We start from the raw sequence: 26,273 nt of genomic DNA, 5'->3' as shown, positions 1-26,273 counted from the left end.
GACTGCAAGTGAGTGAAGGCAGGGAGCTTCTGGCTCCTAGACTTGATATCTCGGGAAGACTCTAAATCCAGGCTATTGGGATTGTAACTTGGTTTGGTAGGACAGAGATATTTGTGGTGTTGCTTGAGCTATAATCTGACAATGGAGAACAGACATGAATTCAGTAACGCTCTTACAGAAATATGCTTCTCAACAGCAGAGGCTACAGGCACTTCTGATTAAGTGGTCACATGCTTCATTAGTTCCTTAAAATACTCATTTCATTGTAAAGTTCTGGTATTGGCGCACGTGTCCATATTATACCCTTTCTCATTTCCACCTAAAGATAATCATTGTGGAGATTTGCACAAGGCAGGCTCTCATTTGCAGCACATTGCAAACTTCTTTATTGTTCCAAGGCAGCTGGAGAACACTGGGGGAATTAGAACCAGAGCTGCCAGCAGCCCTTCGTTTGGTGAAGCCCTTGTATCTTGGGCTCTCTAATGTGTCTCTAATTGGTTTAAACTTGATGGGTTTCCAGTGTTTCCATTTTCTAAATTGATTTATCTGCACAAAAAGTACAAGATGTCCTCTGCTGGGAACAGGTTTCCAAGGTTTTTAATCTTGTGGTTTGTCGATGCAAAGGATAGTCTCATCAGTGTGGATCATCCACTTCTCTTTGTTGTTCACTGTTTCACACATCTCCCCAGGTCTGTGTCTGGCTTCATATCCACTGCAACTTGAAGCAGACTTAGCAGCTGCGCTCTTGTGTTGTTGAGGACAGCAGTTAGTCGGCACAGACCCTTCCCCTGCCTGCCTCACCAAAGGCACAGTTTGCTCCCATGGCCTTTTTCTTCAGCCTAATTGGGGTTATGCCAGATACACAAAGTGAACTCTTTCTTTTTACCAGTTTGGAAACCACCACCTTCCCTCTGCCAGCCTGTTGTGGCTCCAGGACACATTCCTCGTACCTAGAGCAAATGGGGTTGCTCCAAAATTTGGAACTTTTTAAAGGTGGCCACATGTGATCAGGGCATGGAGATACCGTGAAGAGATCTTGGTTTTATCTTCTGCCAGATACAAAACCAGTTCAGCTTTTGTCTTTGAATATTTTCACAAATGGTGCTATTTGATCATCAACGTATCAAGAACACGGACTTCTTAAATGTTGACTTCCTAAATTTTATGTTAACCCCTTGAACAGAATATCATCTGAGGTACTTAGACATGCTAGGATGGACTCATTTTCTGCTGCTTGGAGCCTGACATTGGAATGGAGATTAACACAGTCTGCTGTGTCCTGACCAGGCAAACTGAGGAATTTAATTGTCTTTTCTCCAAAACTTGGTTGAGCAGCTTCTAAATAACCGTTAGGTACTACTAATTGCTTTTGAGGAAGCAGAGCAATGAGTTTTCAGAACTGAATGCATTTGATTTCTTTCTCTTGTAACTGTTTTTCTTCCAATATATGTTTTTTGCAGTGACACTGAGAGCCGAAAATTATGCAAGAAGATGAAAGTAGATCCTAATTCAAAGGAGAAAGGAGTGGAATTACTCCATTATAAGTGAGTGCTGTGCTGGGATTTGTAGTTCCTAATTGTTGATGCCCCTGTTAGGACCATTTGTTTTCCTTGCAGCTCCATTTTGCTACAGCATGAGAAGTTATTTCTACTATGCCCTCTGATATGTGAATTGCTTGCTGTTTCTTCAGTTTGGAAGCATGTGTTGTAACAGAAGTTAAGATAAATTTATTGTGCTGTTGAAGAGAGTACATTATCTGGGCTTGTGGGAGAGGTGCCCAGTAGACTAAAACTACCCAATGCACAGGGCTGACGGCTGAGATTTGGATCTCTTGCTTTTTCTGTCACTTGCCTACTGGCATGTGTCTTGGACAGTTGGCTTCACCACTCTGCTTGCTCTTCTAACTTGAGATAGTACTTTGTAAAGTACTTGGAGAGAGGGAAATGGAATGAGATAGCAAGATATCTTCTTCCTGAGAATAATAGAGTGGGAGTACTGTGAAGTGTAAGAGATACCAAGCAGCTGCATCTCCAAAGATCATGCCTTAGTAAATTTTATTATTAAAGTGTCAGAGAGGAGAGACCTGGTTGCATGACACACTTTTCCACCCTGCCTTTATCCTCAGTTTTTCCTTTTCCTCCCCTGCTTAAATTGCTGTGGTGTAAATTCTGCTGGGTTCTGTGGCTTTGGCAGGATAATTTTACTCTGGTTAGTTAGAAGTGAGGGAGCTGTGTGATTTCCAGCAATGCTACTGTAAGTTAACACTGTTACCCACTCCTTGTTCTACAGGGATGGTGCATTTCATACTGAATATAACAGAGCTGTCACGTTGAAGGTAAATTTAAATATTTGATTATTATTTGGTTAGGTATGGGAGAGAGATATGTGGGTTAAGAACAGGTGTTGGTATTTTTTCATGCTGAAGGCATGAAAGGGAGGGTGGTTAATCTTCATAAGCAGCTGTCAGAATGACCTAGGGGCTTTTGTAGATGCATGCATCTGCCAACCACAGATTCAGAAAAGCTGTGTATTAACAAGATTGAACCCATGTTAAACAGTCATATAAATTGTGAGTTAGCTTCCAAGCTGGTTACAAATAGGGATTTTCTTATTTTCATTACCAGGTGCTACTGATGGCAGTATAACTGAAAGTATTAGCTGATACTGCGTTTTTGGATAGAAATTTCTCTGAGGTTTTTAGGCCTTGCATTTATAAATTTCTAAGAGTTGAGTGGCCTGCTCTTTGATCATGGAACTGCAGTTTTTATGGATGTGCCCAGAGTGCAAGAGGGATGAAATGACTTCCCGTTTTCTCTGAATCTTGAGGCAAAGCAACAGGAAGCAGTGTTCTGTGAGCACCGTGGGAAAGATACGAAATTTGACTGATGGGGGGAATGATAGACTGAAAGCACAGTAAGCAAGGTGAAGGTGAGCAGCCTTCCTCAGCAAATCCCCAATGAGGTGCTGGGAGTATCCTCATATGGGGCACGTGATGATTTGGCTTCCAGAAATGACTTCCACCCAGTTCTGATGGCAATTTGTTTTTCTTCCTCTTTTTCAGCAAACTTGGGCTTTGCATAATCACTGAAGCTTGATGAATCAATTTAGGCTGTCAGAATTAGATTTGTATCTATCTTCTGCCTTGTTCAAGGGTTTGGACTGGGATGGAGAAAAGTCTGTGTGAGATGCTCTGTAAACTCTATTCTGTCAGAGTGGCCGCTTCTAAGCATGCTTCCTCTGTTACCTTCCTTCCACAGCCAGAGTTGTTGTGGGGTAGATGATGGAGAGATTTGTCTTGGAAAAAAACTATGGCTTGAATAATCTATTCAGCAGGATTCACGTGAAGTGAGGAGAACAGGAATGTGCATCTTCGCCTCTCCTGCAGCAAAAATGCTGCCTGGGTTAGATAACCCAGCCTTGTCAGCAAATGCCTCAGGCTTCTTGTGTACTTTGTGAGGAAATGCACCTGATGCTTTTTTATTATTTTTTCCTCTTGGTGGGTGGTGGGGTGAAGTAGACTGATTAGTTGCCTGGATGTGGGTGGTTTGAATACTCATTAAAACGTCATTCCTGCTCTCCATACAACACTGCAACCAGGAGTTAGTGCTGTGACTCTTCCTTACAGATAGGATGAACTGGAATGCACCTGCGGAGCCCCAGGGAGTGCTCCAGCTGAGTTGTGATCATAGCAGGACAGGAACCATGTCGTTTATTCTTTTAGTTGCCATTTTGTGATGTATTTTTCCCCTTCCCTTCTGCCTTGAGGTGTTTCTTTCTGGCTGGTGAGAAGAAAGCAGATCTAGAGTGACCCCATAGACACACATGGGATGTGTGAGTTTAGTTTGGACAGAAGAGGTTCTGAAGCTCCTGTCTTCCACGATGTCTACTCCTTCTTAAATTGACTGCCTCTCTGAAACCAACTGCTAATGATTTACAGATTGGGCAGCACATCAGAGCTGGGCAGTGGTCAAAGAATTCAGCTGTTTATTTGTTCTGCTGCTCATGGCTTTTTGAATACTGTTTGTATTTCTCCCTCTGCACCATTTCTCCATGCCTTCTTGTGTTGAGGCAGCGGCACTTCTTTCCTACCTTTAGCTACATTTGTGAGAGGTCTCATAGGGCACTACAAACAGCAAGCAGCAGAGGGATATCATTACATTGAGCTTCATACTCATTTTATGGACAGATGGGCAAAATGAAGAACAGACATTAAAGGACTTGTTTCATGGCAATAAAACTAGGATCTTCTTCCAGGCATTCTGTTGACATTAATATTTGTATGTTGTTTTGGAGAATAGTGGACACAGCTCTGAGGAGGAAATGCTTCATTACTGTAAAAGGATTCTTCTGAAGTAGTCATCAATTTCACAGATAGGGCTGATCCAGCTGATAGCGTACTTAGGCTTTTAAAAAAAGCTTTTCATTTTTTCAAGTGACTAAATTCTTACGTAATTAGGTCCTTGTGGGTTAACTCTTAGAAAAATGAGGAATGAAGGATAGCTCAGTGCCTGCAGTGGGGAGATGTTAGTAGTCAGAACCCCCTGCTGCTGAGACCTTGGTTAGGATCTGAGCTGTTGGAGTGTCTGATAAAGAAGATGGATGGCAAGGGAATTAAGTTTGATCATTAAAAAACTTTTAAGAATAGTTTAAAAAAAAAATAAAATTAATCTTTTTAAAGAGTTGAGAAGGCTCACAATACCAGTGGCTTGTCCATATGAAAGCAAGAACCTGTGAGATAACAAATGCAAGAGGGATAGAAGGACACAACTCCAACTGTGCTGAAGTATCAGCAGGTTGTTGTAATAGGATTTGAATTACCTGCCTGGATGTGGTTGGCCTGAAAATATTGGCTTAGCAAGAGTGAAAAAGTCAAATGATTAGTAAAGGAACAGAGAATGGAACGGGAAATGTTACTCCACCATCTGAGTTCGTTGTCTTGCATCAAGTATGTAATTCTGGTGGCCACAATGAGTGACACATACCAAGGTACTGTAGAAGAGCAATAACACTGGGTCAGAAGTATCAGTGCCTTGACTATTTGTATTGGGGGTGCTTGGGGGAAAGACAGTGGGAGGGGGATTGTGATTAATGGATGTGTAACTGTGAGTAGCTTTAGGAATGGTACAGTTACCTGCTTTTTCTCAAAATGTTGGTGCAAGCGGTGACATTTTGAGGCAGCTGATTTCTAACAACTCTGCAGTGCTTTAAAAAAAAGTTATGGTACACATAGCCATATGTTGTGAAAGCTAAAAATTTAAGTCTTAAAATCAGTGTTAGATAGTCATAAAGTATATATCCGTTGATAGCAAGCACAGAGGTAAAAATACAACAGCTGGTACAGAGCCAATAAACTCAATTACTTTTTTCCAGAAACTGAGTGTGCAAGATAAAAATGGCTTAGTTTTTCTGCCAGGTATCTGTAGTGAGCTTCTGTGGGATGTCCGAGGTTAGATCACTTTTTGATTTTAGCTGGTTACTTTGACCGCACCATATCCTAATTGCCATACTGTCATAAGGCCAGTATCCAGGCTATGTTTGTTATTCACTGAAGCCTTTTCTGGAGGATAAAATACAGGGAGAATTTTACTGTCTTTCTAAAATGGAGAAAATTCTTTCAAGTGTAAACCTTCTGGCAGAGGGAATGGACTAACGCAGTAAATTAGACCAGTTCTAAACTCTGTATCCTTTTCAAGTTTGCTCTTGTAGGATGTGTGTGTGTGTAATCAAGGAAAGTTTCCTTATTAGCCTCTCTACTGCATTATACTTGAAAGGAGCAAAAAGTGCGTGATGTGTTTCCATATTTATTTTTTTCAGGTTAAAACCCATAAATGATAGCCAACTATGGTACTGTTAAAACTAGCTTCATTTTGGCAGCGTCTGCTGGACAAAACCACATCCTGTGTTCTACTGAATTGGTGTTTGATGTTCAGAGCTGCTGCAGGGGCTCAGGCAGTGGGTAACAGTCCATTGTGGGCCTGCCGGGGCTGCAGTATCAAAGCATGTCCTGACCCCATCACGGCAGGGCAAGAGTGGAGCTGGTTCTGCAGCATGGGAGCTGCTGTGCTGTGGCCTGGACCTTGCTTAGGTCTTGAACTCAGAACCCAGGGACAACTGTTTTTCTGCAATTAGATAATACTGTGGTTTGTTTGTGGGGATTTTTCTTTGCTGTTTAAAAGCGCACAGGAAACGCTCTTCACAGAGCGGAGTAATGAGTGTGAGGCACTGCACTGCCTGCTCATGCCAGAAGACATTACACATCTAATTTTTTCTTTCTTGGCTGAGAGGGAGAAGCTGCAAGAATTAAATCTCTTTAATCCCCTGTTCTCTAACCACATCTGTTTCTACATCACTGAACTTGGCACACAGGAATTTCTTGAAACTAGGAGAGTCAATTGCACTCATTAGCTGTTTAAAATGCTGTCCCCTCTCTCCTCCCCAGCAGAGTACATTTGAGGTCTGTGCAGACTGAGGGCAAGCAGAACTTGATGCAGTGTTCCCAGGGTTGGAATATCTTCCTGGTTTGGTCTTGCTGCCCTTTCCTTTTTCTATATGTTATTAAATTTTCTTACAGCATTGTTTGGGATGCTGATGCCTGTAGCTTTAGAGCTTTTTACAAGTGTAACTATGTTATAAATTAATAAAACTTCTTCTTGATAGCTCATTTCTCTGCTAATGCCACATTAAAACATATTTATTCTATGCAAAGTGTTTGTAGTCCCAAAACAGCTACCTCACCCCTTAGGTCTTCTCACTAGGTACATTAAGTGCTTTGGTTGTTGTCTAGTGACTAATATATGCTGCTTCTTACTATAAGACAAATCTCTTTAATGTTAGCTAAGCAAGTAGACAGTCATTAATGCAGTAATGCTGTAAGCTCTGAATCCTCCCAAGTCTTGTAGTACCAGCTGAGATGCAGGAAGATGAGCTGAACTCTATTATCTGTTGATAAGCTGTTGGAGTGTTGTACAAGAGCAAACCTACCAAAGACAGAAAGGTGGCAGAAGTGTCTCTTGAGACTGTTTCAGTGGCACGTGTTACCAGGTGTACTGATAACCTGCTCTTGAGAAGGTGGGTTACAAACCTGAATGGCATGGAGCTGTGTCCCTCGGGTCCTGTTGCTGTCACCAGAACAGCTCCTTCCCCTTGGACCTCATTGTGTTATTGCACAGAGTTCTTGTCTGGGAGTGGATGCATGCCTACAAGTGGTGCCACAGAGAAAGAAAACAAGGTCAATCTGAGCAGTAAGTGATCATAAAAGTCTAGGCATTGTGTTTTCTATAGCACAGACATCTGAGGATAAGTGATGAAACTAACACCTTCATATATAGCTGGAAACAGTGGGCAGTGATGCTCTGCTGAAATCCGTGGAGAGCCAGCCTCTCACTGACCTTAGAGGACTGAAGTTTTCCTCAGATTCAGTCTGAAATTTGAACTAGTAGGAAGTATTTTTGTGATAAAGGGAATAAACATGTCAGTCAAGTAGAGTGTGCATATATGTACTCAGCTTATCAAATATTGGAGCTGCAGAATCAAAGTGCTTCACATTTCCTGCTTCTCTTGCTATGTTTCTTTTTTATACTCCTACTTAAAAATCCATTAAGTGCAGTTTCTATTTGAATGGATCATAGGGGAGGCTATTGGTAGATTATTTTCCTGTTGACCAAAAGCTGAGTCTGATCTATAAGTTTGGAATTCATTGCTTTTGCTATGTGAGTATCAGTGTGCCCTACAGCTGGTACTTTTGGATCTAAAAGTTACAAGGATCCAGTTAAGGGTATGGAATGTAACCTCTGCATAGAGAAATCTTTCCTGCTAAGCCAGGAAACATTGGAGATCTACTACCACTGAAAGAACTCTCTGAAGGATCCTTGAAATTGCTGACTGTGTTGGTCCACCTCCACGCAACTTTCCCCAGTTTTGTGATAGAAATAGGCACCATTGAGTGGGTATATCATTTGTGAGGAAGTTAAGCACCAGTGTATCACTTAGTTCTGCAAGAATAGATTTGTGTGCAACTTCATTATAGCAAAAGAGTGTAAAAATGGAAAAGCAAAAGTGTTTATTGCTTGGGATTCACATGACAGTATTTGATTTGAGTTCAGGTTCTCATTTGTTTTGCTTTAAAAGCTGTTTTTCCTGTTTCCTACAGTCCATTGTGGCCTTTCTCAAAGATCCAGAAGGTGCTCCCTTGTGGGAGGAGGATCCTGAAGCCAAAGACATTGTGCATGTTGACAGTGAAAAGGTATGACAACTGAAAAGATGTTCTGTGCATTTTGTAATTATGTGGGATGTGGGGAGTATGCATGTTTGTATAAACTCTTAACAAAGCACCATTATTTCCTTTGGAAGGAAATTCTATAGTACACGGTTGTTAAAGGGACATAATAAAGTTTGTGTATTATGGTAGAGAGAGAGCAAGGTCTCCTGCTTCCTTCCTTCTTTCCTCTACCCTGTGTGTGGTTGTGGTATTAGTCTGTGAACTACATAGCAAGCATCAAGTCATTGTGGATGCTGTAATAGAAGAGACATGTTTGTCTCAAAGTGTAGCAGCTTGCAAGATGCAGTTGCTGCAGGATGCAAGTAGGAGATAAAAATGTTATTCTTAAAACTGCAGGTTGTCATTAAAGCTTAGATTCTCTCATGTGCCTGAGGTCTTCTCAGGAAGTCTGGAGCACGTAGGAGCAAAATTTGGGTCTTGAGTGGTTTAACCTTGTACAGTAACCATCTGCAGTGGCAAGTGGGAAAGCTGTAAATAAGATAAAACTACCTTAATAAGCTAGTGCCATCACAGAGCTACCCATGATATTCTCTCTAATATTATCAGCTTGGTCTTTTGTATTACTTTTCTAGTCTATTGATTTTTAAAACTTTAATTGATTGGGCACTAGCTGGTATTTTGTAAAGGGCCTTTTCAATTACCTAGCTTTCATTTTTTATATTAGAAACAGTTATTTTGACATTCTGTTTTTGTAGGAAGATTAATTTTTAATGTATACCTTCTGTACTCTATTATAAGTCTTCCAAGGATTGTGTTCAATTTGAAAACTTGATCTGTTTTTTTCTACCATGCTGGTAGTAAAAAATCTATTCTCATGGCCTGTTCTATTTCATAGTGTGGAAATGAAAACTTTGTTACTGAGTCCAACTTATTGAATTAGAATATGTTTTTTTCATTAGGTTGCAGATTCTGAGTTGAGAATGGACCAAACAGTACAACTTTCACATCTTGACACCAAAAATGCTGGTCTTGGCTATTTAGAAATATTTGAGTCTATAAGAAGTTCTGTCATCTCCTTTCAACTTAAAGTTGAACAGGCAGAAGAAACTCGAGTCTTGTTTGTTTGGGAGTATGACTGCTTCATTTCCCCAAATAAAGGAGAATACTACTAAAATATTGACTTTTTGAAGTTTAATGAAAGTGTATGTTTATGTAGGCCTGTACTTAGTTTGTTTGGTTCATTCACTAGGAATTACGAAGGCTTCTGAAGAAGGAAGACAAACCCCTTCTGATGATGTTCTATGCCCCATGTAAGTAATGTAGCACATCTTGCTGTCATCTTTACTGAGAAATGTTCAAGTCTGACTGGAAGCCTCCCTTGTGTTTCACTGACACCACCGTATACTGTCATTATCATTGAAATCCATGTGGTGTTTGCCTGTTTGTATTCAGTTTTCCTCTCATTGTTCATCTGCTGCATCCTAGGCTGGCAGTTTTTTCCCTTTATCTCAGTCTTGTGATGAGCATCTAGTTTATGTAAGTTTTTTACTTGTTATCCTTCCTAAATATGTATGATAGTAGACAGAAGTGTGATATGCTGAGCTCATGTGTTAATGCTACTTTCTGAGAGGGTCTAGCCCTCTGGTCTATATGGAGCTGGAATTGCAGATGAATATTGCACGTGCTTTTTACTTTTGCGCTTTGGGCTGCAGTATACAACAAGCAGTTAGACACAAACAAAAGCTCTCTAGAGTAGCCCCTGGAATAGAAAGAAGTTCTATCTGTTCTCAGTAACTGCAGGTAGTGGGAACAGTCAAGAGCAGGAATACTTTTTTTTACTCCATTCAGGAGATACTCTGGATGTTTCAGTTGTCACCAGCAGGAATATCTTGAATGTGGGGTGGCAGGAAGGAAAGAGAACAACTCATTGGGGTTGCTCTGTTCCTTTTGTGACATTGTCACTGCACTGCTCTGAGCTTGTTGTTGCATTGGCTGCTTATTCAGCTTTTGCAGATTAACAACTGGTGACAGGTGTGTTAGGGGCTTTCCAGCTCTTTAAAACAAAATACTGCCGGAGCTGTTGCTCAGCTGGAAAGTGGGGCAGCCATGAGAAAGGCATGAATGTGTGCCTTAAGCTGGAAAAGCCTCCCAGTGCTGTCCTGATCATGAAATTGATGCAAGGCATTGCTAGCATTTCCTTAGTTGTCTCTCTTCTAAAATGAATGCCCCATGGCAGCAGTATCTAGTGTTTGAGTGTATTTTCTCTGGTAATTATTGCCTGAAACGCCATCCTACCCTTTTTCAGTCTCCTCAGAGTACCGCCAAGAAGGCCAGAATGGCCCCAGACTTAGCATGATGCATCAGTATGAGGGTGTTTTTCCTTTAATTAAATTAGCAGCAGCACGGGGCCTTCACGCTCTGTAGAGCCTGCGGGCTGCCCTGGCTATGTCAGCAGGGGGCTGCAGGCCTCCTTTGCCTGCCCATTGCCTCGTGGCAAGCGCTCTGCTGCACAGCCCCGCACGGTTTACCTGTATCGTGAATAATTGTTTTCCACAACTGTGTCCCTGCCTTAAATGTGCCTTATCTAGCCTTTGGTTCTCTTTGAACCGTTCCCCCAGAAACCCTCCTCCTTCCAGTTTCTGGTCTTTTGAAGTGGCAAAACACCTGCTAGTCTGCAGTGCTGTAATACCTTTGCTGCTTTCTGAACTGCTGTGAAGGAAGCCTACTTGTAAGGTTTTTTCCCCCTCTGATTTCACGATTCTTAACTCCCTCATCTTTTATTTAATACATGAGACCTTCTGACTTGACTCTTATCCAGTTTTTCTTTCCTTACTCTTGCTCCACTTACTAAAGGCAGAATACATCCAGCAGTTGTATTAAAGCACTGGCTTTGGGGAGCTGGAGCTGAGGATTGCTGTCTTGTAGTGTTACTGTTTGTGCCTGGCAGCAGCAAATCCAAGCTGATTGCTGAAGGGAGTTTTGCTTTTCCTTACGTGCAGGGAGTGAGCCAAGGGGGTCTTTGGCAGGAGAGGACATCGGAGTCTTTGTCTGGGAAGGCACGAGGAAGACAGCTGCCTCATTTTTTCAGCTTCATTGCAAGCTTTGTTGGAAATCCATTGTGGCAGATTCAGGAAATGGATTCTTTGATTACATGCTAGTGCGGAGGGAGATGAAAGTGACTGGAAACTTAAATGTAGTTTCTTTAATATTTCAGGAATGCTTGATCTGAGTGAAACAACTCAGAGCAAAGGCGAGCCTTTTCCTCAGAAGATATTATTACCTGCTATTTGAAGCCCATTCACTCTACTTTCGGACTTTAATATAAGTCAGACAGTACTAAATATGAAAAATTAGGTATACTTACAGGCATTCAGATTTACTTAGAGCTAACTCTGCCAAAGAAGAATCCTGTAAGAGACAGTCTGCATTTGGCAACGAAAATGAGCTGTTCAAAATGTCACTGAAAACAAGACTTTAAAAATGGAGATGTTACCTAGTGGAAAAACTAGTTCATGTTCAATGTGTTCAATTAAAAAAGCAGACAAAAGCAAGCAAACACTTTTCACTCAGAATGCAAGAAAAAATAACAGATGAGAAATGAGTTTTTAAAGTAACCCTTGAGGTATGCCCCCATGGGTACATATCTGGCTTGTCAGAGTCCTGAACAGCATAGCGTGAAAATGCATGGTCAGGACAGGTTGCTCTGAGGTAGGTTTAGGATCAGGGAGCCCAAGGCAGCAGAAGGAGCATGAGTGGAAGCTGGGGGAGGAGGCTGGTACGTGCCTGACCTGCAGAAGGGAGTCCAGGGAGAGATTCCCAAGGGACAGAGATGTGTAGTTGGGGGAAGTTTACGACCTGAGGCTGTTAAAGAAAGCAGAAACAGAGGATTCAGAAGATGGTGTTGATGGCTCATATCTTTTGATGCCTGTCCAGTGGTTTGGATGAAGTTGAGACTTCAGTATACCTCAAATGAGTGGTCCTTGCCCACCAGGAAATCATTGCTTGAACCAGCACTAATTTAACAACCTCATTGGCAACTGGAGCGGAGAGATCAAAGGTGAAAAGACCACAGAAACGAGCTCTTTCCTCTGATTAAAGGATGTTCTTTCCAGGCACTCTGATGTGATCCTAAACCAGGGGTTGCACAACCTTCTTTTATGAAAGTTATTTTCAAAACCATTCTTTCTTCATCAGAAAGAAAGAGTTGACAATTGTCCTGTGGCAGACCAAGAGTCTCTACAATAAGTGCCTGAAGTGCATGGCTGCAGCTTGCTTTGTTTCATGCTCTCTCCCCTCCCTCAGTTCCCAGTGTGCGTGTGCATATTTTACTTGGCAAGGGTGAAACCTACTGCTTACAAGGTGATTTATTGCTAATCTGCTTAGCGCTCAAGAGCGTCATCAAAAAGCTCTTAGTGTACTCCAGCTTGTCTTCCTTCCTTGCTCACTGTTTCTCTTCCTCAGCACATGAAGTTCTTGGATCTTATAAGGGCTGTTGCTTCTCCCGGTTATCATCTCTGTTAACAGTGCACAACTTAACTTTTAAAGTCTGTTTAATCTGTTTATGAAGTGTCTTAAATCAGTTGCAAAACTTTTAAAACTGAGGTGAATCTGAAGTATATCCCCATCTTCCCACTGATAAAAGACTAGTTCTGACTTTCCTGGTCGCTAGAGTGCCCATTCAAAATGCATGAAGCTTTTCATTTGACTTGATGAGTAAAACATCTTTCAGCCCACATTCCAGAGTGGTTTCAGCCTTGAGCCTGAAGAATATAGATGGTGTCGCTCATTCCAAAACAAGGATGAGAAATGAATAACGTGAAAAACTTTCATGTAACATATAGCATATAACAGGAAGCAATGTCCTTAGAAAATAATAATCGAATAACTAGTGGAAAAAAGTCAGGATTGGAAAAAAAAAAATTATAAAAAAATGTGTAGTTTAATATGCTTTAGAATGTAGATCCTGTAGAAGAATCTGAATGGGGTTGTTGACATATTGCTTACATAATTTCTTTTTCTTTAATCAGGGTGTGGTGTTTGTAAGAGAATGATGCCGTCTTTTCAGCAGGCAGCCACAGAACTGAAGGGTAAATATGTAAGTGAGAAGATAAACTTTATATGAAATACGAAAAGCCCTTTTAGAAGCTTTTTTTTTTTTTTTTTTTTTTGAGCATTTAAAACCACAAATATTTATTGAAGTGGGGAATTTTTAATTGAGCTAAAGCAAAGCCAGGAATGAATGATGTTGTTCCAGAACCACTCAGGATTCTCTCTTTTTTTTTTTTTTTTAATTTCATATTAAAACTTTGAAGAATGAGGTGTTAACTCACTTATCATTTATATCTGGTGTGGCTTCTGTAGGGAAGAATGCGTTCTGATGCTGTGTAGTTGATCTGCTCCTAACTGGTTAGTCTGTGGGCTTTGGGCTTCCTCAGCTTGTTTTGATAAGTAAATGTTTGCCACACTGAATTTTGTTAGCTTTTTGGCTTGATGTTTCATAGAGGGCTTGAGGATGGATGTCTTTATAGTAATAGTTAATCAACTTTTTCAGTGGAGAGTCAGTGTCATGGGATGGGCATTACCCTTTGTTAGCTTGATTGTTCTCCTAGCAAGTGAGCTTAAGCATTAATAATTAGTTTCACTGTAGCTTTGTTAACAAACAATTTATATTGGGCTGAAATGAAAACAAAATTTGATCCTAATAAAATCATGTTACAGCAATAACAATAACTTAGTTACCTGTTTATACTAATAAGGCATGTTGAGTGCTAAGCAAGTTGAAGATGCTTGTCAAGTCAAGATCTTATGCTCTGTGCATAATTTGTGTAATACCCCTAATACTGGAGTGGCACAGAAATAGGCTTATAGTAAGTTCCATAGGTCAGGCTGAATCTGTTCTGATCCTACCCACTGAACCAGTCACTGTAAGAGTTTTCAGGTTTCTTTAGGAGAGGCAACAAATGATGGGGAAAAAATGAAGCACCACCGTGCATTACTAGGCAGGCTCAGGTCAGCTCATCTCTTAAGCACTGAGTGTGCTCACACTTCCCCAGCTTTTCCCAGCTAGTTGTTTTTCAAGTGTTTTCTTTAAATCCTTGCTTGCTTAGGGCAAAAAGCAGTGGGAGTTGTTCAGATTTATTTAGGATATATATTTTCTAGCATGCTTCTATCCAGCCAGGCAGCATTGAGATTCCCTCTCTCCTTGGAGGAGGGTGTGCTGCTTTCTGTGGAATGGTGCTCCCGTCCTGCATGGCAGGTCCATTGTGAGGTGTGGGTGGACAGGAATTAGAAGCATGAACACCTATACAGATAATGTCAGAAAGGAGGGTTATGCCACTGCCTCCAGTGTCTTTCACACGTATCTGTTCATCTACATCTGACCTAATTAGATTTCTGAGTGGGATGTGTACAGAGTTTGTCATTTCTAAAATCTACTGTGCTGTACCCATCATAAATTGTCTGTGCATTGCCTGAAAGCAACGGCGACCTCCAGATCAGGCATTGCTGCAAAGTTTATGATTGGTTTGGATGGAGTGAAGTTTTGGCCTTTTAATCAGACCTGTTCATTAGCTGTCAGAATGTGCCAGGCTTAAAAGTGATTATTACCACTAGATAGCAGGAAAATGAAATACCGTGTGCCTTATTTCATAGACCCTACAAAATGAAAAGGTGAACTGTTTCTGTTGTTAGTTGTTACATTCTTTTGGGACTAGTCCTTTTATGTTCCATACTGCTGCTGAAAGGAAAGCTGAGTGGCACATTCAGTATTATGCTTGGAGTTTGCAATTTCTTTCTGCACTGGAAAAGAGCAGCTCCAAGTGAGATGAAGATGACTTATATTCTTGGCACAAAAGATTCCCATGATTTGTGGCAGGTGGGGTCTGGTGAGTGTCTGTTGCTGGCGCGCTATGGCCCAAATGCAAGGAGGAACTTGTGGTCAGCAAAGAACTTCATCTGCTTAATTTCTGTTGACTTTGAGTGCACCAGAAGGCTTCACCCAGTAAAGAGATGCTTGAGTGTGTTTAAGTGCTTTCTTCTGGTTCTTGTCTTTTTCTTTCTTGTAAAAACTGGAGATTTTAGAAGCTCCTACCCTTATTTTTGAAGTCAAAATCAGCTTTGGTTAATGTGTTCATTAAACTTAGCGCTAGGAAGGCTTCAAGTGGTGATGTGAAGCTGAAATCTGAAGCAGCCCTTTTGAAAGGAGTTTTAAGCAATGTGTGAATGTTGTAGGAGAACAGGAATCGTCAGAGTCCTGTAAAATGTGACCGGCTATGGATTTAGATTACAGATAGCTTGTTTGGAAGCAGATGAATTGTTGAAATCTGTCAAATGTCACTGCAGAGATGAAAGGAATAAACTGGTCCCGTTTGCTCTGGATGTTGCAAGAGGTAATAAATTTCAATTACAGTTAGAGTCTTTCAGTCACTTGCTGAAAGCAAATTAGCTAAACATCTAAACTTAAGTATAGAGGGAGGATCCAGAATTGGGTAGAAAGTGTGCTCATGGCCCCTGCCAGACTCAATGGTACATAATTATGTGATTATAGGCCAGGTAAAGCATTAACTTTTGTCATTAAAAATGAATCCCATTGTAATGGGCCAGTTATGCTTCATATGATATATGAACACCAGTATGAATCCAGGTTCTTGTCTCTTATCAGTCACCAGTCTGGCTGGACACAGTTCAGTTGCTCCTGTTGAATTTACCAGTCCTCAAGAGGTGGCATATAGGGTAAGGGAAAGGGAGAATTGATTCTTGGTATCTAAAATGAATGAAGTCAATCAGATTTTTAGAATTACAGGGAAAACTCAAAGAGACTGGACCAGCCAGAATAGGTCCTACTTCTGTACTCCTCTCAGTTAACTTTCCTTTTGCCTTTCTCAGGATAGGTGAGAGAAAACAGAATCTTCTTCTGACTTTCCAGCATACTCTTGGAAAAGGTTGACCTTCAAGCAGGGATTGTGTTCTGTAAGATTTATTTCATGCTGGCTCTGAGCACATTTGGTTGGTCTATTCAGTTTGCTGCATCAGGAACCTGGTATTAAATTCTGATGTGATATTTCAGCTCGAAGAAGAAAATCCTGTTTTTGGAGGGGGATGGAGGAGGAGGAGTTTGGATTAAAACCCTGCTGCTGAAATGATTTAAGCTGTCAGTGCCATTAAAACTAAGCTAATCTTGAGGTTGTATCTCGGCAACTGGCTGGTTGGCTGCAGAACAGCCTCAGTGTGAAACTCACACCCATGGAAAATCAGAATTAGTACCATCCTCAGATTTTCAGATCAAAAATCTGAAAGGCAGTTGGATAGGGCACAGAGCCCTGAGCCTGGAGCTTGGGGTGGACTGCTGGGTTGGAGGGCGGATTGGAACAGAGCCTGAAGAAAGGGACGAGCAACTCTGTGTTTCACTGTCTGTGAAGTTGCTCGGCTTCCCTACCCACCTTCAAGTATCTGTAAGACAAGGCTATTTCAACTGTCACTGCACCCTACCAGTCAGGCAGCTAATATATTTAAAATGCCAGGTGGAATTTCCAGGGCTCATGGAGCATGTTTTACTTTTACATTGAAGTAATACCTATTTCCCTACCTCCCCTCCCCCCTTCATTCATTAAGCGCAGCTTTAAACTGGGATAAAGCCAGTGCTTGGTCAGGTAGATCTGGATATGAGCTGAGGTTGTAAAATTGTTTCTGGAGTGGAAACCAAAGAAGTGTGGTGGAACTTGTGTCCTGGTTAGTGTTTGGATATGAACCAAGCTGTGTACTTGCAGAAGAGGAAAAAGATCTAGTTAGAATTGTAGCTTAAAATACAAATACATAAGGAGAGCACAAGTAGTGAGATTGAGAGAATTTCCTTTTGGTGATTCTGTTAGTGGGTGAATAGAAAGAAATGGAGATTCTGCAAGAGAAATGAGTAGGTGACAAGATGAATGGTGTGTGTTTTCTATGGACTAGGCTCAAATATTGCTCTGTCTTCCCTTGGTCAAAATTGGAAACACTTCATTGCCTTTATGAAGTCCCTCTTGTTTTACAGCAATATGAATTAAATCAGAATCTGCCTAGAGCTTGCTTGGTTTTGCTTTGTGATGTTACTACTGCATTATAGGAATCAATATAATTGTGTTCTGTTTTTTCAGGTTCTTGCAGGAATGAACGTTTACTCTGCTGAATTTGAAAGGATAAAGGAAGAATACAACGTCCGTGGATATCCTACAATCTGCTATTTTGAGTCAGTTATATTTTGCTACTCTTTTGGAAATCATACACTCAACTATAATTGCATGTTCTTATCTTCAAGGCAAGGACTAAACCTTGTTTTGTTGCTTTAATAGGAAAGGAAAGTTCCTGTTCCATTTTGAGAACTACGGTGCTACTGCGGCAGATATAGCAGAGTGGCTAAAAAAGTAAGGCACTGAACTTCATGCACTCTACCTTTTATGTACTTTTCATTATTTACAAAATGTAATGGTTTAGGATCAGCCATCTCTCCCTCATTCCCTCTGCTCAAAAGAGCAAACAAAACTACCCTGCTGAGATTGGCTGAACTATCACAGAGAGATTGCCTAATGTTTGTTTTTCAGCTTGCATGCCTTGCATTTTACAACTGCATTTCATCTGTAATAGGAGACTGACTGGACTGAAATCAATGCAAATGCACAGATCTTGTCTTCGTTAAAAACGCCAACTTAAATTTCCAGTGATCTTGGGTGCCTGAACTTAATGTCTCATAAAAGGTCTGACTTTGGTTGTTTTATAAAAAATGTATATGCCAAGTGTGCAGTTTTCTTTGCTTCTTCAGCCTTCAGATGGAGCCTTTAGAGTATCTTGCAGAAACAAGCAGCAGATCAAGGCACCCTGAATCACTAGTCATTTTCACAAAGTTTGTGTTTCCTGTTGTGACTTGAGTGATGTTGAAAGCATCTTCTTCTGCCTAAAGGCAGCTATTTGCAGTTGTAAATATTCGGGGAGCTGAATGAGCATGTGGGAATAGAATTTGAGAGAGGGAGACAGAACAAGTGTGTTTATGTATGTCTTTTTCTAAATAGTTGGTATTCAGATGGTGCAAATCAGCACATCATTGAAGCTGGTGGAGCAGCTGGAGGGAGCAGAGCTTGTCTAGTGATAGACGATTGCCTTTAGCAGCCAGCTCCAGCTCTCAGGTTTTGTAGAGTTATGAAGGTTCTCCCTTGTTCCTTGCAGCCAAGGAAATGCTGTTAAAATTAAGCTAGTATGAGGAAGTGAAAACTTGGAAAATGTTGCAAGCCATCATGATAATATAGCTTAAGAAAAGTGGCTTACAATAGACATGTTTTATTGCACCCATATGGGGATGTATGAGTTGTTCTGGGTAGCCCAGGGTCTTCAGCAGTGGTAGGTTTGGTGGTTCAAGGTTGGGGACCCACAAATGTGGTGACAGATAGCATCCCTGTTAGCATCAAGAGGTACAATCATTGAAGGCAAGTGTTGCCCTGTGGATGATAGAGAGATTTAGATGTGGTCTATAAGCTTCGTTTAGTTCATTCAGTCTTTCAGATAGAAATGACCAGGATGGCAACTCCAGCAGTGCTGAGGAGGTGATGAGCCCATAGAGCAAGGATGTGACTTCATCACCTGTACTGTATTATGCTTTTTAGTTCTGTGAGGATGTGTTTATCTCTTGGCTACCACATTTGAAACGTTAGATGTCTGGGGTGGGCTTTTCCCATGTCTGCATAATATCCAGATAATCCGTGTAATATGAAGAGCTTTTCTGTCGGTGTTGTGACAGCAAGTGAGCACAGCAAAAGCAAAGCAGAACAGCTGCAAGCTCTTCCCAATGATAATCTTTGCTAACAAGCCACTGTGGGCTTTGGCTGATATTCCAGCAGTCCAGAGGTAAAGGCAGCTGTTTGTCCTCACTTAGCGTTCAGTGCATGCTTATTAGCTTCCCCGAAGATGATCTGAGCAATAGCCTTCTTGCCCCTGTTTTGTATAATAAATATGACTTTTGAGGAAGCCACATTGGGAAATTATGCATACTTAAATCTTGTTAGTAGTTAATGTTGTAATTAAAACTGTATGCATGGTAAATCTGCTACATGCATAATGCTGTATTACTCTGGGGAATCCATAGTATAGTGGTATATACTCAAGTGTGGTATGGCAAGGGCTTTAGGAAAGCCAGAGATTGTGATTAGGTAGCTGCAGAAGGCGTATCCTTTGTATTTCAGAATAATATAATACTAAAATTCTCACCAGATACCTCAAGCTAGAATTTAGTATCATTACTGTTGTCATTTCCTGTAGTATTGATGTCTTGAGCAGTCTCCTCGCTTCTAAGTTAGGAACGCTGGCTCCCTTTTCTGAGAACACAACTACAGCGAAACGAGCAGAGAGCTGTATGCATAGCCATGCAACAAGGCCAAACCCAGAATCTAATATTTAGTCTCCAAACTCCCTGGCTGTCAGGTGTAGTTCTGGGTTTCCCATGCTGTGTCGCTTTGGATGATTCTCAAGTGGTGACGTTGGAGCATAGAGGCCGCTGCCAAGATGAAGCTGCTGACCTCAGGAAGTGGCTCTAGTAGGAGCTGCTGACCAGTCAAGCAGGTGTGCTGAGCAGCAGGAGCACAGTGCTGCCTGAGTGTCCATGGCAAGGAAAACCAACTTGTTTTCGTACTGTGCATGCAGGTGCCCTTTTCTGTGCGTTCTCAAAAGGGAATCCAGCAGATGCTGTGCCATGTGAGATGACCTATTTTCTGTGGACATTAGTTAAACACTGCAGAAGTGAGACTGTTTTCTTCTGTCTCCCCTTTGTCTATTTTGCCCTGTAAATGTTTAGGGTTAAATGCTGAAAGCGATTGATCTGTGCTGATTTGAAGCATAGGGCTGCAGAGTTAACAACAAAGGTTAGAGTTGTTTAAACTGTACAAAGGATGTTTTTCATGCACTCTCAGAGCAAGAGCTGTACCAGTTTGAAGGGCTGTGGCGCCTTTTTTGTTATTTTGAAGGTACTTCCTTAAGTTGAAGCGTCCTAATGCATCAGCCTAGAGGTCCTTAACCCCCATTAATCTTCCTAATAGGCACAGACTATTATCTTGTGGAGTTTCAGATGTTCTTATGAGGCATGGAGGGAAACCGTCACACACTCTTTATCCAACACAGCATTATTAATGTGAGAGATGCTATCTTGTATGTGCCACATTTCTTTTTTTAATCTCTCTCATACCGCTGCATCAGTTTGGATGGTAGTGAAGCCAGACAATTTCTTGCTGCCTTCAATAGCTGCTTAGTTTTCTTGCTGTTTTTATGTACTTCTCTTGGGTCTTTCCTTAGCACTAACTACTCAATTAAAGCAAGAACTTGTCCTCTGTACTTAATTCAATTAGCTCTTGATAACTCTTCCAGACTTCTGTCATCCTATTTTTGGACTTCAGGCGTTGGATGTGCCTTCTCTCAATTTTAAATGACATTTTAGATTTTGGTTGTTGTCTCCTCCAGGCCTTGAGGTGCTTCTTACCAGCTCCTGTGTAGGCTTATTAGCATGCACAGCATTTTAAATTGGGCCATTTGAATAAACATCCTGTGCCCTGCTTTACTGATTCCTTAGTGAAATAGGTCATGCCAGGCCCTGCTGAACACAGCTTTTGTGGTGCTTTGTGGCTGGTGTGTCCATGTTCATCATACTCAGCCAACTCAAACCAACTCTCTTTCCAAATAAATCATGTCATGATATTTTCTGGAAGCCTTCATTTTTCTACCTGTGGATTATTTCTGTCTCTTAGAGGCTTGGCAGTGATGCTCTAGTAAACTTTGTGACATGGCCCCTTACTCATCACAACCCTACCTGTGCTGTGGCCATTTCTGTTACAAACTCTTGTGAATGGTAACCTACTTCTTTTTCTCTTTGAGCTGCTTGGTCACCTTTGACGTTTGTTTCTCAGCTTGTTGATCCTACAGGCAGCATCAGAGATGTGCAGTTTTGCATGTATTGCTTAATATTCTTGGATCAGACAGATTGCTTACATCAACAGCACTTGCCATCTGAATTTGTGTGTCTCTACTGCTTTTTTTTTTTTTTTTATCAAACTAGGCTTTCAGCCTGGTAATGAGCAAGGCAGAATAAATGAGTTATCATCTGTTTGCCACTCCTTGTTCCAGACAGATAACACAATAATACATTTTAATCAAAAGTAGCAAATGTGTTTTCACGAGGAATGGGGCAACAGCCAGACCTGTACTTTGCCAAAGAATTTGAGGAATTCTGTGGGATATTTGGGACTCATTACTGTACCTGGCAAGGATAAAGTAGCTTTAAAGTTTGGCTCCAAATGTTCCTGTGCTTGGGTGTACTTTATGTGAACAGTGCTTAAATAAATACAACATCAGTTCACACAGTTTAATTCACATCTGCCGAATTTTCTTAATAATGTACCTTGATAACAGGAAAAAAAAACCACAATTGTTCAGTGGACTGAACTGGTCCAGAGGATCTGAGGTTCAGTTTCCAGATGTACCAGTGTGTCTTTGAGCAGGCTCCCTGGCTCCCAGCCATGAAAGGTGGTTAAGCTCATGCACGATCATAGGGGAGTTGGTGCAACATGTCGCTTATCTTTTAGATTAAGCATGCAGTCTGAGTAGCTTTGCTGAATTAGACTTGTGAGGACACTGTCAGGAGAGGACAGATGCTTCCCCAGGTCAAAAGGTTGTTCAGGGTAAAGCCATGGTTTCCTGGGTTAATGTCCTAGTAAATGTTGCTCCTTGGTTCCAGCATTGCAGCTCCTCCTTTCTCTGCTGGCCCTGGTTGTGCTGTCAGTATTCAAGGTGACTGATTAGATTGGCTGTTTCTGCACGCTGCTTTTCTCTTTCATTTGCAGTGACTCCTGTGAACTGCTAAGTGTGAGTGCTTTGAGAAAGGGAGTCTCCTGCTGAGAAGGCTGAAAGAGTAATAGAAAAACACATCTGATTTTTATAATGTAATAACCAAGCAATCTGGTTATCTCTTCGTTCTGTCCCCTTCCATTTTTGATCTGTCCTTGTGAGATGCTTGTGGAGTTTTTTTTCCTCTCTCCTTCAATTCTGTCTGAGTGGGAGCAATTATGGAAGCTGCTCAGTAGGGTTACTGTGTCAGACCTCTGTGACCATTTGCACAAAGGTAGTTCCTTGCAGTCAGACTTGCTAAAATTCCTCTCAGCATCAACGAGCTGCTTTTCAGCTGTGTCTGTTTGTCTTGTAGCCCACAGGCACCTCAGCCACAGGCTCCGGAGATTCCCTGGGCAGATGAGGAAAATGTAGTTTATCACCTGACCGATGAGGACTTCGACAAGTTTATAAAAGATCATTCATCTGTCCTAGTGATGTTCCATGCACCATGTGAGTTTGCTTTTTCTATTCTGTGCTCTGATCCAAATGCTTGCAAACAAAATCAATGACAATTTGTTGTGTAGGTTTCACAGGGCCATAAAATCAAAGTCCAGGCATTTCTTGTTTCTTAAGCGCACAAGGTACGATGTGTTTGTAAAGTTGCTGATTTTAAGTTTAGGGCAGAGATGTGCTGCTGGAAGAGGTATTTTGTAGGCTGTCTATTATAATTCAAGAGTGTCATAAAGCTTAAGTAGTTAGATCAACATTGTTTTGTAAGATTATCCCTATTTTTTGTATCCCTGATTTTCAGCTTGTCTTCTGTGCTACTTGCTTTCAAGGCAGCGCTCTGGTTGTTTGAGCTACTTGAGATCTGTGAGCTCCTAAGTCTTTGTTTGCAGCCACAGTTCATCCTCTGGTAGAGGGTGATGGTCATTATGTATTTTGCTGAAGGGTGCTAGTAAGTTATGTAAATTCAGAAAGTCTTTTGAAAACTCACTGATAGTGATCTTAATGGCTTTTTGGCTGAGAATGAATGAGGTTAATTTTTCTGGTGCAAAATGCAACAGGTTGCCCTAAGGTATTGCCCTCCAAGCTGTTCCAGTCATGTTGCTCTCCTGTATCTTGTATCCTCTGGGTTGATGTGGAGGATTGCATTGTTTGCGTGCAAACGATGTAACTTGTTACAGCTGCGTAGTTGGTTCTACCAGTTCTTTGTATCTTTAGCTGAAAGTTCAGGCTCAGATCTGCTGCATTGGATGGTACGTGACTTCTGTCTCCTCTGGCTGCTGGTGCTGCCATTTGCACTTGGATGAGATGGTCATTTTTTCAGGCAAAAACTGAAAGGGTAGCAGTCTGGAGGTAGGCTGCGTGCTCACAGTCAAACAACCGAGGGTCTTGGCACAGAGGCTAAAATCCTGCTTCCCTTCAAGTCAGCAGGATTTAGCACCTAAATGCCTCTTTTGAAGGTCTGCTCATAAGACTTGCTTGGAAAACACAGCATAACTAATTTCCTCTGCCTGATGAAATGTCTGGCCATTTGATCCACGGAAGCAGGTGACTGCTGTTTTGTTGCTGTGTTCATTGGATTGTTTGTAATAACGAAGGCAGGTCTGGAGATTAATGCCTGGTCTGAAAACCAAAGTACAAGTAGCAGAACTGATGGGGCATGCTTTGCTTAGGGTTCCCCTTCGTTACCCAAATCCTTCCTTCCCCCAGCTTTCTGCACACCCCAGTGTGCAGGAGACAGTGCCGGCTGCTGCTCCTCTGGGCTGCAGAGCAGCTGCTGCCAGGCAGGAGTGTAATGACTGAGCTTCCCTTCTTTTCCTCTGTGCACAAAGGATAAGGGTCTTTGTTTAACCACAGATTTTTATGGGGATTTATTAGTATTTGAAAGAATTGTTGTTTTTCTGAGTTTGTAATGTGGCAAAGGAGTTCAATAATCTATTTAGGAGGAGGCAGAGAGGAGGGAAGAAATCGAAAGTTGGTCCTGTAAACCTTATTCCTTTAGGAAGCCAGATTAAAAATAAATGAATACCTGCAGCTATGATCTAATTTTGTAGTAAATTCAAGTTAGTTTTAAATCCGAACAGAGCTCTGCTCAGTTTTTATGTTTATTTTGTTAATATCCTCTATAGTACACGTGACACAGTTTTAGGGGTGATGTGACCCATTTGGGGAGGAGGAGCACGTCCAGCTGAGTGTTCTGTGCTAAGGTGCAGCAATACTTTGGCATGTGCTGTATTAAATGCTGAGCAGAACTGTTGCAGTCTCCTGACAACGTGTTCCGGCTGCTCAGAATTGAACTAAAGAATGTTACGTACCAGAAAACTCAATGTTAAATGAAACTTGAATATTTAGGGCATGAATAACTCAATATGTTTTATTTTCATTGAAGTGGTGGTGGTGTGCCTACGTGCAGGATCCATCCTGTAAATTTGTAAATGGTCTGTGATTGGAACAATCCTTGTGGGCAACCTCAGTAGAGGGTGCAAGGCTTACAAACTAATTAATGACAGACAGCCATCATGAATAGTTATTAATGTGATTTACTGTGATTAAAAGACCTTCTCAGAGCACTTCTTAATTTTGTTAATGGAGTCACCTTAGGAATAATAGGAGATAAATTGCTCTAGGAAAAAAGAGAAAGCAATACAAATGGAGGATGTTGTACTTGTTTTAAATTTTGTGGCTGAGAACATGAGAGTTTTTTTCTAAAACAATATGACTTAATTAAAAAAAAAATCGAAACACATATAAGATAGGCCCAGAACTTGGGATATATTTCTTTATAACTAAGACTAAACAAAGGCATTTCATCGTATGCAAGGACTTAGAGTGCTGTGTCCCCATGCAGGATGCACATGGACTTTTTTAACATGCTATAAATCCTGTGTTTTGGAGAGGCAGAATTATTTCAGTGATGCTTTAATTACAATTTCATAGTCAGAGAGCCAGCGCATTAATATACTGTAATGTTAAGATGCATGTGGGGAAAATGGAAACTGCAAGTGCTGAAGGTACACTTGAGCCGAATGTATTCATAGTAAATAGCTGTGAACTGCAGAATTAGGTGCTGTGATGGATGCAACCAATTGGGTCTCCATGCCTGTGGCTACTAGTGGTCACCCCTGAGGACCATGCCATCATGATTCACAATCAGCTGTGCTCAGTAGCCCAATTAGAAGTGTTGCAGCGTTATGTGAAATGAGACCTGGTGTGTAACCAAGTTCAGCTAGAGCAGCTGTGTCTGAGTTAAACGTATCAGGAATGTTTGTCGAATGCAGCTTGCACCTCTTGCTCTCAGAGGCCTTACACCTTTCCTGCAGTGATGTAGCACAGCCACCAAACAGAAGATGTGCTGCTTTGGGTAGCTGCTGCTGGCCCTGAGAATCATGGGTGAATGCAGGTGGGATGAGTTTGTCCTGCTTTCATTTTGCAGGTCATTGGGGGCACAGTAGGACTTTTAACCTTCTGAAACTCCTTTGTATAGATTTTAAGAGGATGTTCAGCAAAGCTGAGCATTTAGCAAAGGTCAGCAACAACTCAAGGAGCTAAGAATCTGAAGGCATGTTTCCTCAGTCACTGCCGAAGAGCAGGCAAGCATTGTGTTCCTTCCTCCTTGAGAATTATGGTGGTAAGCATATGATTATCCTGGGTGCATCCAGACATCCTGAGGGTTCACTCAGCTTTGCTGCTCATGTCATGCAAAACTGTTGATGAAGGTGACTGATCTTGCAGACATTTCCAAGTGGGTCTTCTGTGTTGCTACTTGTCACAGAAGAGAATTTGGTTATAAACTGAAATCTCCAATGTAGCACTCTACAAATGGAGAGCAAATAAATGGCCCTTTGCCCTGGAGGTTTTGGAGTTGTTGCTTGAATTGGCCTTATTCAGTAATAACAGTTCAGTCTCTAAAAGATGCATCACACCAAACAAAGGTGTACTACAGCTGTACCACAGCCTCAATAAAGACAGCTCATCATAGCTTTCTGATAGCAGTGAAAATAAGAACTCCATGTCTGTCTGTGCCTCTTGATATCCATGCTATATGCTGATCAGTTTATTTAGATGCCTGAGACGACAGCTGGGTGCTGAGTGTCTCCAAATTTAAGCGATGCTGCCAGTCAAATGTTTCTGAATGCTTAGTGACACAGGGACTCACTGGGACTTGTTCAAAATGTTCCTGAACCACTTCAGTGCAGAAGAGTCCTGTTTATTTTCA

At 41.4% G+C, this 26,273-nt stretch overlaps 1 protein-coding gene across 1 annotated transcript in view; it reads left to right on the top strand.

Moving 5' to 3' along the window:
* Positions 1-26,273, top strand: part of PDIA5 (protein disulfide isomerase family A member 5) — a 97,681-nt gene that overhangs the window by 23,175 nt on the left and 48,233 nt on the right. The window contains 8 exon segments of the mRNA XM_048952592.1: positions 1,461-1,544; positions 2,290-2,335; positions 8,150-8,242; positions 9,468-9,528; positions 13,246-13,313; positions 17,350-17,441; positions 17,545-17,616; positions 22,425-22,561. Of these exon segments, the coding sequence (XP_048808549.1) occupies positions 1,461-1,544; positions 2,290-2,335; positions 8,150-8,242; positions 9,468-9,528; positions 13,246-13,313; positions 17,350-17,441; positions 17,545-17,616; positions 22,425-22,561 (653 nt within the window).

The sequence above is a fragment of the Lagopus muta genome, chromosome 8 (genome assembly GCF_023343835.1).
Source record: "Lagopus muta isolate bLagMut1 chromosome 8, bLagMut1 primary, whole genome shotgun sequence".
Lineage (NCBI taxonomy): Eukaryota > Metazoa > Chordata > Aves > Galliformes > Phasianidae > Lagopus > Lagopus muta.
This window is presented reverse-complemented; position numbering and strand designations above follow the sequence as displayed.